We start from the raw sequence: 15,069 nt of genomic DNA, 5'->3' as shown, positions 1-15,069 counted from the left end.
ATTATAAACATGTTTTTAAATGCTTCAGAAAATAAAAAGATGTATAACTAAGATACTGGATGAATTTATCATAAAATGGGCAGTAATACAAATTTGATTAAGAAACACATTTCTTCCCTCAATTTTCTTCCTAATAATGTATCTGGATTTATCACTAAATTGAAAAATAGAATAAGCAAATGCTTTTCTCAGTAACAAGCCCTCTTTTAGCCAATATTTATACTACTTAATTGTTTCCAAATTCCAAATAGCACTAACTTATCAAGCTTCACTACAATCCCCACAGCAGTTTTGATGGACCAATATTAAAAGATCCCTATTGTAGCCCTAAGCTCAACAAGATGCTGTTGAGACTGCAGTTCATGTACTACTATACTTTTCCCAATTTAAGGAGTCAAGGGCTCGCCTTATAATTCTTTACCTGGTAAAACATCTGTGAAACACCTGTATGGTTGTTATCACATCAGTATGATTCAATCTCTTTGAATGTGGCTAAATTTTGTTACACTGCCTGTAAAATTGGGCAAGCTTTTTTTTATACATTGATGAACCCACCATTAATTATAATATTTTATCTTGTTTTGTTTTTACTTCATTTTGATTTTGAATGTCAGTGGCCATAATAAAAATATCTATTATTGTTTTCTCACTATATAACATTTGTTTCTAGGTTGCTTTTGAAGCCTTTAAAAGACCAGGTTGGAGTGATATTGCCATTGATGATATACGGCTTTTAAATGGAGTCTGTGCTGAAAGCGTTTATCCAGAACCCACTAAAGTTCCTACAACATCTCTGCTACCAAGTAAGTCATTATTATTTCTGAATTATAATATATTATAATATATAGTTATATTGAAGTCAGTATTAAGATTTCTATCAAACTATTTACTAAGACTGCATTACTATTCTTCTTCTAATCCTTCCTATTACCTATCTCCTCCCACTATAACCTTGTTGCTTGTATCTTTATAATTTACATTTGTTTTGTATATTTGTTTATGATTTATATTTGTATCTTTATGATTTATATTTGTTAGTGTGATTTGATTGCTTATTTACCATCCTATGACTATCACTAAGTGTTGTATCTTATGATTCTTGAGGGATGTATTTTGTATGTACACTGAGAGCATATGCACCAAACTCCTTGCGTGTCCAATTACACTTGGCCAATATTATATTCTATTCTATTCCTATTCTATTCTATTCTATTCTATTCTATTCTATTCTATTCTATTCTATTCTATTGGTGAATTTACCCTCATCACTTACTGCAAAGCAGACCTCCAATAAAGAAGAAAAGTGATAAAATATTTAGTATTTGTTCTTCATATATTCCTATGTTGTCCTGTTCTGTTTGAGTTTTTCATATTTGTGACAAGGAAGTGATTCATTTATTAAGCAGTAAGAAAACATGAGTCTAATTAGCATTACAAATAGTCCTTGGCTTTCGTTACCATCCTTTTGAAGTTTACAATGAAGCTTGCATTTAACTGTAGCAGCATTCCCATGGTCACATGATCAAAATTTGGGCACTTGGCAACTGGCATATATTTACAATGGTTGCAGTGGCCCAGAGTTGCTGATCTCCATTTATGACCTTCCCAGGGGGCTTTCTCAAAGCAAAATCAATGATGAGCTGAGATTTGCTTAATGTTTGTGTTAATTGGCTAACAATCATGATAATAGTAATTTAATGGTGATTTTAATTTATGGCTGTGGCAAAAAAACATTGTAAAATCAGGCACTACTTACTCAGTTACTGCATTGCTTAGCAATGAAAGCTCCAATTCCAATTTTGGCCATCAGTCGATGACTATCTATACTGTATATTACCAATTGTCATTTATATAAAAGTATTTTTGACTCTAAATTTTGAATAATATTTTTGCCCCGGTTTTAATTCTTAGCTTCATTTCACATTTTGAATTTATTGCTTTATTCTACCTTTTTACATTCAGGGTGATATGCAAAATATTATGCCGTCAATAGTAGTTTGTTGGTCAGAACTATTTTTTCATCACATATTTTCATCAATATGTGGCAGTAGCTAGATTTCTTTTTTTTTAAATAGTAATTCTTCCAGTTGTATTTTATGTTATTTTTACGTCCCAGGCCATGAATAGTATTCTTCCATCTAAACTGCTTACAATAATTAAGTCATCCAGAAAACAATTCACAACACAACAACCCGCATCCCAAATTCATAAAATGTTAAATAAACCTTGAATCCACTGGCGCAGTTAATATTCAGGTACCCAACTAACATCACGTGCTGATGAAAATCCATCTATTGCTTTATTTTGTAGATGTAACTCACTGATGTAAATATTATGACACACAGCAGATGATTTAAGCAAAGAACTAAGGAGCCTTAATTAAATTCATTCATTTCCAAATTTGACTACTGCATTACTTAATGTTGAAAGACACATAATTGATGATGCATAGAGCTAATCCTATCAATTTTAGGAGAGGATATTAAACTTATCTAATAAATGCACAGTAAATTGGTGAATAGGAGTAAGGTTAGAAAGCACAAAAGGACAAAAGTTCAGGCGTGTATGGTCATGAAGCTTCTAATGAAGTTCAGAAGCAGATCAACTTCTTTGTATTCTTTGCTAATCCTAATTTATATTGCTGCAAAGATTGACTATATCTAGATTTATTATCTTCTTTCTGCAGATAACATTTTCCTATATTAAAATATTGGAAATCTGGTGTATCATTAAATTGAATAACTAACTTCTCATATTTTATAAAGTGATGATATTAAGTCTGTCTCAATAAAAACAATCTGAATTCAATCTAGACTATCCGAATAGATATTGATGGTAATCTACTAACTGCCAATACTTGCTTACCAAAAACTTAATTAACTTGTATTAATCTTGTAATATAGGCATCTGAAAAAATTGCCATATTTTTCCACACATTAATATTAATATTCATCAAAACTATGTACTTTTTCACTTTTTAGTTTTATTGACTTTTAGTACAGATTAATACTATATAAAATGGAAATATTCAGTTCATGGAATATATTTTCATAATTTATTCCTTTTAAGTTCAACAGTTGTTATAATTCTGGCCTAGAAACCAGGAGATTCTAAGCCTCCCTTATCCATAAAAACTGGCTCGATATCTGGATATTGTAGGATAGATGGATGGATGGATGGATGGATGGATGGATGGATGGATGGATGGATGGATGGAAATGGAGATGGAGAAAGAGAGAGAGAGAAAGAAAGAAAGAAAGAAAGAAAGAAAGAAAGAAAGAAAGAAAGAAAGAGACAGAGACACAGAGACAGACAGACAGACAGACAGAGAGACAGAGAGACAGAGAAGAGAAAAAGACTACTACTAACAATCACATCAAATGTACAAAATAGCTTCATTAGGAAATGTGTATTCACAAAATGGCTGCTGTGATGATAGTAATATTTGGAAAAAATAAAAGATGAATCTGAGAAAGGTCAAATCTGAAGGAAGTTAATAAGCTTTTTTTTAACAAAAATGTTTATAACTGCTTTGCAGAAGCAAAACCAAAAAAATAGTTAAATAAATTTAAGGGGCTGGCTTTTATAACATAAGTTGTATGGTCATTGTGGCTAAGATGCATGCATTCAGTCTCATCTACAGTTTCTAGAAAAAAAACCTGATTTCTCAGAACTATCTTTCTTTGTGCCCTCCCTTTTGTACAAAAATCTGATGCTAGAACATGCAGCTTTGCCTTGCAGCATGTCAGTCTCTATTTTTTCAGTGTGACAATTCCCAAACTACACAATATCCAAGGAGTCCTAGTGGATAACCATTTAAATATGAGCCAGCAGTGTGCATCAGCTGCCAAAAAAGCCAACACAGTTCTAGGCTGCATCAACAGAGGGATAGAATCAAGATCATGTGAAGTGTTAATACCACTTTATAATGCCTTGGTAATGCCACACTTGGAATACTGCATTCAGTTCTGGTCGCCACGATGTAAAAAAGATGTGCAGACTCTAGAAAGAGTGCAGAGAAGAGCAACAAAGATGATTAGGGGACTGGAGACTAAAACATATGAAGAACGGTTGCAGGAACTGGGTATGTTTAGCTTAAGAGAAAGAAGGACTAGGGGACAGATGATAACAGTGTTCCAATATCTCAGGGGTTGCCACAAAGAAGAGGGAGTCAAACTATTCTCCAAGGCACCTGAACAAGAAGCAATGGGTGGAAACTAATCAAGGGGAGAAGCAACTTAGAACTGAAGAGAAATTTCCTGACAGTTAGAACAATTAATCAGTGGAACAGCTTGCCTCCAGAAGTTGTGAATGCCCCAACACTGGAAGTCTTTAAGAAGATATTGGATAGCCATCTGTCTGAAACGGTATAGGGTTTCCTGCCTAAGCAGGGGGCTGGACTAGAAGACCTCCAAAGTCCCTTCCAACTCTACTATTGTATTGTATTGTATTGTATTGTATAGTTCAGTGGCTATTGCGTTCTTATATATAAATATAGCATTTCTCTGTCTGTACACCTTCTAGTCGGTGTTTATTTCTAGTGCCTCCCTGGACAAGTTTCTGCAGTTTCTTGGCAAGAGTTTTCAGAAGTTGTTTGCCATTTTCTGATTCTTGGAGCTGAAAAAGAGTTACTGGCCCAAGGTAACCCAGTTGGTTTGTGCCTTAGGAAGAACTAGAAATCAGAGTTCCTGGTTTGTAGCCTTATGCCTCACTCAGTAGACCAAACTGGATCTCAAATATACATTAGTAACGATTTATGTTGCTATTTTTTGAAGGTTAAAAATAATAGTATTATAGAAGAACAAACAAAAAAGCATGATTATTCATGTTCTGTTCTTTGTATAGGATGACAAACTAAAGTCAAAAATAAAGACTTTTGCAATGTAGTCAATATAGCTTATAACTGCTGATTCTTTGATACACCATGTTTGTTATCTGTAATACAAAATACTGAACAAGAGTGACAAAGAAAGAATATTGATTTTATCTTTGTCACCTTTGTTTTTAATCAGTTTTTTAAAGAAAATTGAAATTTTAATAACATACACATTCACCTATCAGCAAATTACTTTGAGACCTACAGAAACAACACCTTCTCTGAAATTACTAAAACTTGAAGTTCTCCCACCCACTTCTGGCTTGTCACATCAGTTTTTAAAGCTGAATGCTCTACAGGAGGCTTTATTGTAGAAATGAATAAGCAACTCTCAATCTTTCTTCATTATATGATGTTCTGCAGCTGAGACAACATTGCCTAATAAAAGAGTGTAACAGGCTGCATGAAGCATTATTATTACAGAAAATCTTTTCCACCCAGACTCGTCAAATTATCATTAGATTTAATGGCAGCATTATAAGCATAATGGCAGATCCTGTAAGTACTTCTTTCAGCCCATCTGTATCTCAATTGCTGCTAATATATTTTGTTAGAGCAAGAGTAAAAAGATGCCATGCTCAGTGAGCTGTTTAATGTAAAATTATACTTTAAAATTATCTTAAAAGATAGTTTGTTTTTAAGATAATGATAAGCTATTCTATTTGGTATATAGATAGCAGAAAGTCTAGTAATTTTGCTTGGCTCATTACTGTTGTGACCCTGGTTTATTTTTTTCCCAAGAAATATTCTAACCCTCTTAAGATAACTAGCTTTCTTTTGCTGATACCCAGTTTCTGCTTGTATATTTTAAAAGGATGTAATTTGATGCTTCCATGTTACTATGATTCTGAAATGCTAATAATAACCTTTTAGTATTATACATACATAGTAGAAATTGTACAATTAGACGCTGTAGATCTTTTCCTAGTTTAAAAAAAACCCAATTTTAATTTATGTTGTTTTTCCATCAACAGTCAACAGTTATCATGCTTTCTGTAATACTGTTCATTTCTTTAATTTGGATCTCCAATCTTTCTGGGACCAATCGAGAGTTTTTCAAATTCATAAATCACGTTGTATGCATTGATTACAAAATGCCTTAGCAAAATGTTTAATTAATTACAAAATATCTACTACGTTGAAGGGTTACCTGCTCTAACAGCTGCATATCAAAACATATCATAGTACCTTCAAAGAGCAAATACAAGCTTCAAAAGCAAGGAGCTGCAATCAGAAAGTCTAATTTTACACCTTACAATATTTTATTTGAAACTATGCTACAGTTATAATTGACATGTGAAATACAATAAATGAAACTAGAATTCTAGTATCCAGCTATATCAGCAAGGTACCTATATTACCAATGTTGTGGAAAAGTTTAACTATAAGGAACCATAAGGAAACAAAACAATTGAAGATCTACAACAAAGCTTTTTTTTATAGCCATACAAAGAATACAATGATAACTGGTCTACCAGTTAATGCTTTGTTTCTGCATTCTCATACATCCACCAACAGTGTACAGATCAGTTTTGTTTTCGACATAAAACATCAAATGATATCAATACCAAAAGCATTCCAAAACACAGCATAATCATCAATAGCACAGTAGTAATAAAAGCTACTTAAAAATGCAAACATACACACATACACACCAAACCAAACCTATGTATTCTGCTTCCTTTGGGGAAAGAATCATTTATCTGTCACAATAAAGTTATATAAAACTAAGAAGGATACTATAAGGACATGCATGCTCACAAAGGGGACTTTTATACATTGGTCACATAAAAGAATTTTCATACAACTACAAAGTAATGTAATAGTATAGATCATTTTAAATATAAACTACATGTGCAGAATATTTTACAGCAACAAGCTGATCTGGTGATTCACTACCTCCTCAAACATAACAGTAAGCAACTGACCTATGCAGATCTCTGACTACCCAAAAATCAATGGTTTGCCATCTCTGATCTACTTTGTATCTTCTAGCTGATTGTGGAGGTCCATATGATTTGTGGGAACCAAACACTACATTTACTTCAATGAACTACCCAAACAACTACCCTAATAAAGCATCTTGTAAGTTGTGTCTTGTAAATTATGTCTAGTAAGTTACATGTCTTCAAAACTTTAGACAAGTTTGTTTAAAAATATGAAACATACCGTATAAATAAATGTGTAAATAGAATTAATGAAGATCATACTCAGGTTCATTAGAAGCTTTTGACTTCAGCTTCATTAAATTTTTAATAATTTTTTTTTTAAAAAATAGAGATTATAGAACACATGCTATTGTAAAAATGTAAGAAAAATCTCATTATGTCTCATTTTCTGATCTGGTGTTGTACCTGTTGTAGCAGCTAGAGCCTTAAAAAGCAGACTTTGGACAAAGCTAGATCCCATTCTCATCTAACTAGGATCCAATGATACAGGCAGATCATCATATTCACCAACAAATGGTAAATGGATGTGCTCTTTTTATCCACAAATCTGGCATTAAAAAACAAAATGATTCAATGATCTAGCTCCATAAAGAGACAATTGGACCAGAGGAGAGAATCTTACAAAACTGTAGATATCCCCCTTTTAAGGCAGTCTACCCAATTACTCATTCGCTTGGCAATTAAAAGCCCACAGCTTTGTTAGATTCCATAGCCTCCTCTGACCTAATCTCAGTAGCAGCAACAACCCCACCCTTACCATGAAAACCACTGGAATCCCACTCCTGTTTACTTCATTCTAACATGCAAACACTACCTATCAATAAGCACTGGTCAATCTCTATTGGACACCCCTCCTATAAAGCTTTACTGCTACTAGAATTTTGGTTCATCAGACTTTGTATATTCTACTCCAGCATATATGCTTACTTCACAATGTTTCTTCTTTTTAAAATTTGTTCATTAGTATTATACAATACAATAAAAGTATTTGAAAAATGAAAAGAAAAAGAAAAATATTTTCTGTCAGAAAAAAAAAGTCTATGTAAGTCTTCCTGTCTTTTTAAAAAGTCTGTTCACTTCATGTACTGTTTCTGGTACAGAGCGGGCCAGGTACACAGCTACAACTATTCCAAAGTCGTGGGCAGAAAAACAACCTGCCCACTCTCATGCATCACCTGTCTCCAGTATTGGTCCCTTGATTATCTGACTGCTGACCAAAATTACATCATTCTGCATCCTTTTCCCTTCAAACGTTAAGTACTACACAGCCTCTCATTCCTTTCCATTTCTCATTCTCACATATTTCATCCCATATTTTGTTTCCACAGTAGCAGAGGTAAAAACTTGTTTGTTTGTTTGTTTTGTTTTATTGGATTTATATGCCACCCTTCTCCCAAAGGACTCAGGGCAGCGAGTGGGGAAGGACGCTGAATATCTGAGAGGAAACATATAGGAAAGGTAGATTGGAAAAGAGTAATTAAGTCTTTAGTGTGATCCAAATTTGTCTATACTTGTTATATACTCATTTATACTTCTCTGTAATAGAATATTTGGTTGGTTTGTTTTTAAAGAAATCAATTATCACCTTACACACCTAACAGTAAAAATAATTATTTTTTAAAAAAACGAGAAAATCATTTCAAATCAACCTCCCCTGAATTTGCTCAAAACTTGTAGAATATATTAATAATATATTAATAAAAATTAATTTAAAATTTGCAGAATGCATTAAAGAAGTCTGATTTGAATAAATACAACATTAGAGAGAAATAATAATAGTAGTAACATAATAATAGTGATAATAACAACATCTTTGGCTAATTGTGGTCATTATGCCTCAGGTGACTTGGAATCCCGGGATATGTTTTTAAGGTGCAAATGCTAAGAATAATCTCAACTAACTCACTGCCCAACCACCCATCAATGGTTAAATAATTCTGATTCTTTTCCTGAAATTGCCTTTTTAAATTTAAATGCTGTGTCTTATTCATAAGGCTATGTCATATTGAGGATTGTTAACAGAAGTATTAAACTGTTGTAATGCCATTATACTTTGGAGTTGTATTGGAAGTGTTTAAACATATTAAATCTTAATAAAAATGATGATGATGACTGCTAACTATGCAACCTGCTTCTTTATGGAAACTATTGACAAATCAGTATTTTTGGTTTTGTTTCCTTCTTATATTTTATAATTCTAGGTGTATGGTATTTGAATGCAGAGAAAGGAAAAAATATTCAACTTCATTTTCAGTATTTTAATTTAGAAACTATTAATGATGTTCTAGAAGTCAGAGATGGTATAGGAGCTGAATCTTTATTTTTAGGCAAGTATATAAAATATATCAAAATGAGTGAAAAATTATATTGAATCAGAAAACTTCTCTAATTATGCTATACGTTTAAAAAATAAAACAGTGAAAAATAATATAGTATACAGTGTTTTAACAATTCCAGAAATTTGTAAATTCCATGACTTGAATGTGACAATATCATTTTCATTCATAAAAATGTTCAATAACAATAGTATTGCAGATAAAATTTAATATATTTTCTTACATATAATTAAACTTTTATGTTGATTGATATAATTTAATTTAAGTTAACAAAATTGCAGTATTGGGGAAATTAAGAAGATTCTGGTGTGAATATTTTCTTTCTATTGTTGCATCATTGTGTCATTTGCCATATTATATGGCAAAGATTCCTGGAAGTTGTGATAAGTTCTCAGAGAGAACGTTAATAGAAAATCAATCTTTCTGAGATATTATACAGCCTGGATCCAGTCCAGATAAATTATCCATCTCAAACTACAAAGCAAGTGCATATTTTAAGTTACATTATATTCAATATCATCTATGAATAAAGAACATTTAAAGTTTAGCATTTAATCAGTATCGATTTATTTATTTGTTTTTCTTAGATTAAGCTTTGCAGATCATCCATCTAAATATGGATGAAAAAAGTAGTAGACATTTTTCTGTCCTATATGTGTTCATTATGACATGCATATTAGTCTTTGGGGTAATGATATACTTTTCCTTGCTATGAAGCTGTATATACTGGAAAATCCCCAGTGCCAGATGTATTCTCTACAACTCACCAAATGACTGTGCTCTTCATTTCGGACAAATCTATAACCAGAAAAGGATTTGTAGCCAATTTTACTACAGGATACCATCTTGGCATGCCAGGTGAGTTTCCCATATACCCAGAGGTGGTATTCAGCAGGTTCTGACCAGTTCTGGAGAACCAAAAGCAGAAATTTTGAGTAGTTCGGAGAACCGGTAAATGCCACCTCTGACTGGCCCTGCCCCCATCTATTCTCTGCCTCCTGAGTCCCAGCTGATCAGGGGGAAATGGGGATTTTGCAGTAACCTTCCCCTGGAGTGGGGAGGGAATGGAGATTTTACAGTGTCCTTCCCCAGCCACACCCACCAAGAGACTCCCACCAAGCCATGCCATGCCCACCAAGCCATGCCTTCAGAACCAGTAGTAAAAACTTTTGAATCCCACCACTGCATATACCCCACACAAAAGCATAGGGAACAAAGAACAGAGAGAAAATATATTGTTCAATTCCTGTGGCTTCTCTTTGATTCATTCTTGTTTTACTTTATAAGTTATACACCAGCAATCCAGGTCAGTGATAAATTTTCACCTACAGTATAATATTGATTACTTACTGATTAATTGGTTGGTTTTACTACATTGGTATACCGCTCTAATCAAAGCATATTTGTATAAATTAAAAAGAGAAAGCAGAAAACAATACTGTATACCAAAATTTTAAAGAAGTTATATACAAAATAAACTTATAAAAACAATAAAAAATATGGAGCCCACTGTTATTTTATGGAGTAGTATGATTAGCAACCAGGAAGCAGCTGATTAATAATTTCTTTCTTGGCTTTAGATCCCACTAAATTCTTCCATGATATATGCTGTGCAACAGCTGTGGAACAGTTCTTCAATTTGGCCTACTGCATTGTGCAATTGAGACACTTGTGGTTTTTCAGTAGATCATGATTAAATGAATCATGGCTTAGAGCAATCTAAGAACTCTGTCTATCTTTACTTCATAAATGTGTTTTTCTAATTCCAAAATTGCTTGGAAATAGCTTTTCAAAGACAAAGGAGCATGGGGGCAGGGTAGAATTCAAACATCTTTCTGGGTACTTCTTTTCACTACAAATTAACTACAAAGTAAGAAGAATAAAGATAGTTAACTGTGGGGTTATCAGTGGCCCAACTATTATTGGCCTTTAGTGTGCTACCACTAAAAGATTTCTATATTAATTGCAGTTCATATTTATTCTCTGTGTTCATCTCTTGAAATTACTTGGCTAGTGTGCATCATGATTAATATATAAAATAGGTGAAATATTTTATCTTGCACATGAGATATGAGAAATGTACTCTGTGTTATAAAAAAGTTTTATAAAAAAACATTAAAACTGCTGATTTTCATGGGCCACAGTATCTGTGTCTTCTTCATTAACAGCTTCATGTGGATTGAATTATTATCAGTGTGGAAGTGGAGAATGTATACCTCAGGGTCACGTTTGTGATCAATTCCAGCACTGTAAAGATGATTCTGATGAAGCAGATTGTGGTAAATATTTATATATATATTTTAAAAAAAACATTTCTAATCCCAGTTCAGGGAAGGTAACTATTTTCAAAGGGAGTCCTTTGAAAGCCGTGTGTACAGTAAAGTAAAATCCCAAGCGTACCTTGGGTTCTGTATGTAAAAGAAGAAAAGAAAGACATGTTATTTGATGTGAATGAATGGTAAAGTTTTGAATAAAAGAATAGGAATGTAAAAGAAAAAAAGAAAGAAAAACCCACACATTCTAGCAACCAAATGCTGGAAAGCTGCTATTCTAAAGTGGGCAGTGTTAAATAGGCGAGGAAGTAGACTGACACCGTGAGGTGAATTAAAGGGTTTTAATTGTAACAGGCTTGTAACAAGCAATACAGGAGAGAAGCAACGTTCCTCTGCTTGACAGCTATTTATACGGAGCTGTCAAGCAGGGAAACCAATGGGGAGCGAGGAACAGCCCGCTCTTCAGCCAAGCCGCATGTTAGCCAATCAGACGCGGCTTGGCTGTTGCTGGCAGACAGGCAGGCAATCCCCGGTCATAAGTCGAGGAATACAACAGGCAGGAAAGATTTTTGAGGAGTCACTGATCTCTTTTAGAGAGGGGGCCTAATCTTTTAGAAAAGAGGCTATCCAACCATCTCACTAAAAAAAAAACCAAAATCTGTACACAGTTTTCTTTCATCGGTTTCTGTGCCTCCCCTTTTCTAATACAGTAGATATTTGTAGCTGAAGGTTGAAATGTGGGGTCCTTGGTGCTCTCTGAGCTTGGCTGTTTTCTTGCAAACATTTCATTATCCAAACTAGGTAACATCATCAGCACCAAGGGCCCCCCTCTTTCTCTATGCAGTGAAAATAAAAAGTATTAGTAAGTGAGGACTTCAGTCTAATACTTTGAAACCAAAATATATTTATTTTGTTGTAGGACCTCTTTTTGCAAATAAGAGTAGGGGTGCTTCTGCCAGTGCAGACGTATTCTGCTCAGCACATCCAAAAAGCATCCTTAATCTTCTTTTCAAGGAAATTTAGGACCAAACGTAAGCCCAGTAAAAGTCTTTGACAGCTGTGACGAGCCACATTTCAACTGTTTTACAATACAGATGCAGGTTACTTTGACAACAATGACAGCTGTTGTCACAGCACCATCTGGGAAGGTAGTTATTTACAAAATTAAATGTTCTGTGCATAGCTCTGCTTTGCATAAACTAAAAATAATAGACTATGTGCCATGTTTTATATGCAAATCCAATGATAAAATGATGCTGAGGCTGGTTAAAAAAAGTGAGAGCAGTAACAGTTAATCATCTGTAAGAACTGACAATGGTTTGTGTGCATAGATACTTAGATTTGTAGACAGTTTGCCTCACATTGGATATCTTAAGTCTTAGTACAAAAAACTTAAGACATTTCTTGTCAGCTGTCTTATCTTCACTTGTTATTTTGGGTCCGTGTTTGTTGAAGGGGGAGAAAACTTTATTGTTGCTTTTCATAACAGATCCTTAATCAAAGCACACCAAGCATATGCTTCTTTGAAAAGCTGGAACATTTTGTAAAATTTTCTTAGCAGGTTAAGTACACGAATTGCAGTACAAGGAATAAATACAGATCCAATAGGCTTATAGTTGGATAGTGGTGTTTGTGACATTCAGACCCAGGTTAAAGATATAATCCTCATTTAAACATATGGTCATATGTCTAATGATGCAAGTTTTTCTAAGTGTTCCTTATTGGTCCTATCATCAGTGAAGATTTTGTGGAGAGCTGCAAGTTACTTAATGCAATTTCTGCCTGTATCACCATACTTACAGGGGTACCATAAATTATAGATTAGTAACATTTAGAGCAAGGATGTCAAACTTGCATCATCACAGCGGTGTCATGTGACATATTGGGATTTTTCTTCACTTGTGGGCGTTTCCAGCGTGTGATACCTCCGGCCCACAGGCCACGAGTTTGACAGCTCTGATCTAGAGCAATGTTTCTCAAACTCATGCTAACTGAGGAATTGTGGGAGTTGAAGACCATATATCTTAAAGTTGCTGAGGTTGAGAATAATCTAGACGGCTAAAGATTTATTCCTATGAATTATCTAAGTCAGGGTTGTCAAACTCGATTTCATTGAGAGTCACTTCAAGGTTGTGTTTTACCTTGGGGGGATGAGTTGGACATGGCCAGGGTGGGTGTGGCCATCTTGAAGGCTCCTTTAGTGGCCCAAGCGCTCTGCCAGCAAGAACGGGCACTGAAGCTCTGTTTTTCGTTGTGACCTGCAACCCACTGCCAGTGAAAACAGATCTTGGGAGGACCATGTGCAGCCCTTGTGAGCTCTGTTTTCAGCTGTAACAACCTCCTACAGCCCTTTGCCAGTGAAAACAGAGCTGAGAGGGCCACACATGGGCCTCTCAGGCTCTATTTTCAGTTGCAATGATCTTCTGCAGTCCTCTGGAACTTAGGGGGGAACCAGGCATCCCTGAACTCCATTTTCACTGGCAGAGGGCTGCAGGAGGCTGTTGTGGCCAAAAACGGAGACTGGGAGTGCCATGAGTGGCCCTCCTGAGATCTGTTTTCACTGGGAGCGTCACCATGTGCCAAATCTCAGCACTCCACAGGGTGAATCCGGCCTGCAGGCCTTGAGTTTGGCACCCCGATCTAAGTCTTTCTAAATGTACTATATAAAGTGTTCATCATCCAAAAGCCCATGAGTTCTCAATTGGTAAATACACTGTTTATATGGATCCCAAGTAATTCAAGAACAACTATGGAACAATCAGGACTAAGCACATCAATGTGAGCCAGGAAAATGGTGCATTTACAAAATAATAATAATGTTCACTTCAAAATCTAATTGTTAACTCACGAAGCATTTCTGACCCTGACACGAGTTTTATTACAGAATTTGATTTGGATTTGAAAAGGGAAAACAGAAAGATGTTCAAATCACACCTTTTCACATCTGCTAAATTTGAACTTGATCATACGCAGTGTTCTATGAATAAAACGAATCCTCAATCTGTGTTATAATATTAAACCTTACTTTTATGACAGTGCGCTTGATCAATGGTTCTGTCAGCTCCAATGGGTTAGTCCAATTCAAAATTGAGACGCAATGGTTTACAGCTTGTGCTAATCAGTGGACAGAAGAATTATCAACCAGTGTCTGCAATCTGTTAAAACTAGGGTAAGTAAAGTTTTGGATTATAGTTTCTTTCAGAGCTAATTCTTCTGCTAATACTTTATATGACAGATATAATACTGGCTTGTAGGTTTGGAAGAAAGAGCAGGTATAAAGCTCTAATGTTCTGCATAATGTATAATGTACCTGGCTTTCCCAGTGGCATTTCCAGCAGCAGAAACTTTCTTCAAGAACTAAGGCATGTCTGCTCAATGTCAACTTGATTACACTTTAGTCAGGAAAAAAATGTTTATATGGAAGACATTTTGACTGTTTATCAACACATGGACATGCTGAATGCTGCTGTTGTTCTTCTTGTTGTTGTATAAGATATATTATGCGTTTAGTTGTTCTTTTGTTAGCCCTTTAATATTAAATATATAACTGCCATTCACTGGAAATACAGATTTTATAAAATAAGTGAAGATTTATTACACATAATTGAAATTTACCTGCCAAATCCAGAATAGCT

The 15,069-nt window shown here is 34.5% G+C and overlaps 1 protein-coding gene across 1 annotated transcript in view; it reads left to right on the top strand.

Annotated features, from left to right (window-relative positions):
• Positions 1-15,069, top strand: part of TMPRSS15 (transmembrane serine protease 15) — a gene marked incomplete at its 5' end in the record, with an annotated part of 59,642 nt that overhangs the window by 27,940 nt on the left and 16,633 nt on the right. Inside the window, 6 exons of the mRNA XM_081953143.1 lie at positions 671-803; positions 6,872-6,961; positions 9,027-9,152; positions 9,879-10,019; positions 11,330-11,440; positions 14,471-14,603. Of these exons, the coding sequence (XP_081809269.1) occupies positions 671-803; positions 6,872-6,961; positions 9,027-9,152; positions 9,879-10,019; positions 11,330-11,440; positions 14,471-14,603 (734 nt within the window). The remainder of the gene's footprint in view (positions 1-670; positions 804-6,871; positions 6,962-9,026; positions 9,153-9,878; positions 10,020-11,329; positions 11,441-14,470; positions 14,604-15,069) is intronic.

This window comes from Natrix helvetica (assembly GCF_964273705.1).
Source record: "Natrix helvetica genome assembly, chromosome: 4".
In the NCBI taxonomy this organism is placed as follows: Eukaryota; Metazoa; Chordata; class Lepidosauria; order Squamata; family Natricidae; genus Natrix; species Natrix helvetica.
Note: the sequence above shows the minus strand (reverse complement) of the source record. Positions and strands in the feature narration are given on the sequence as shown.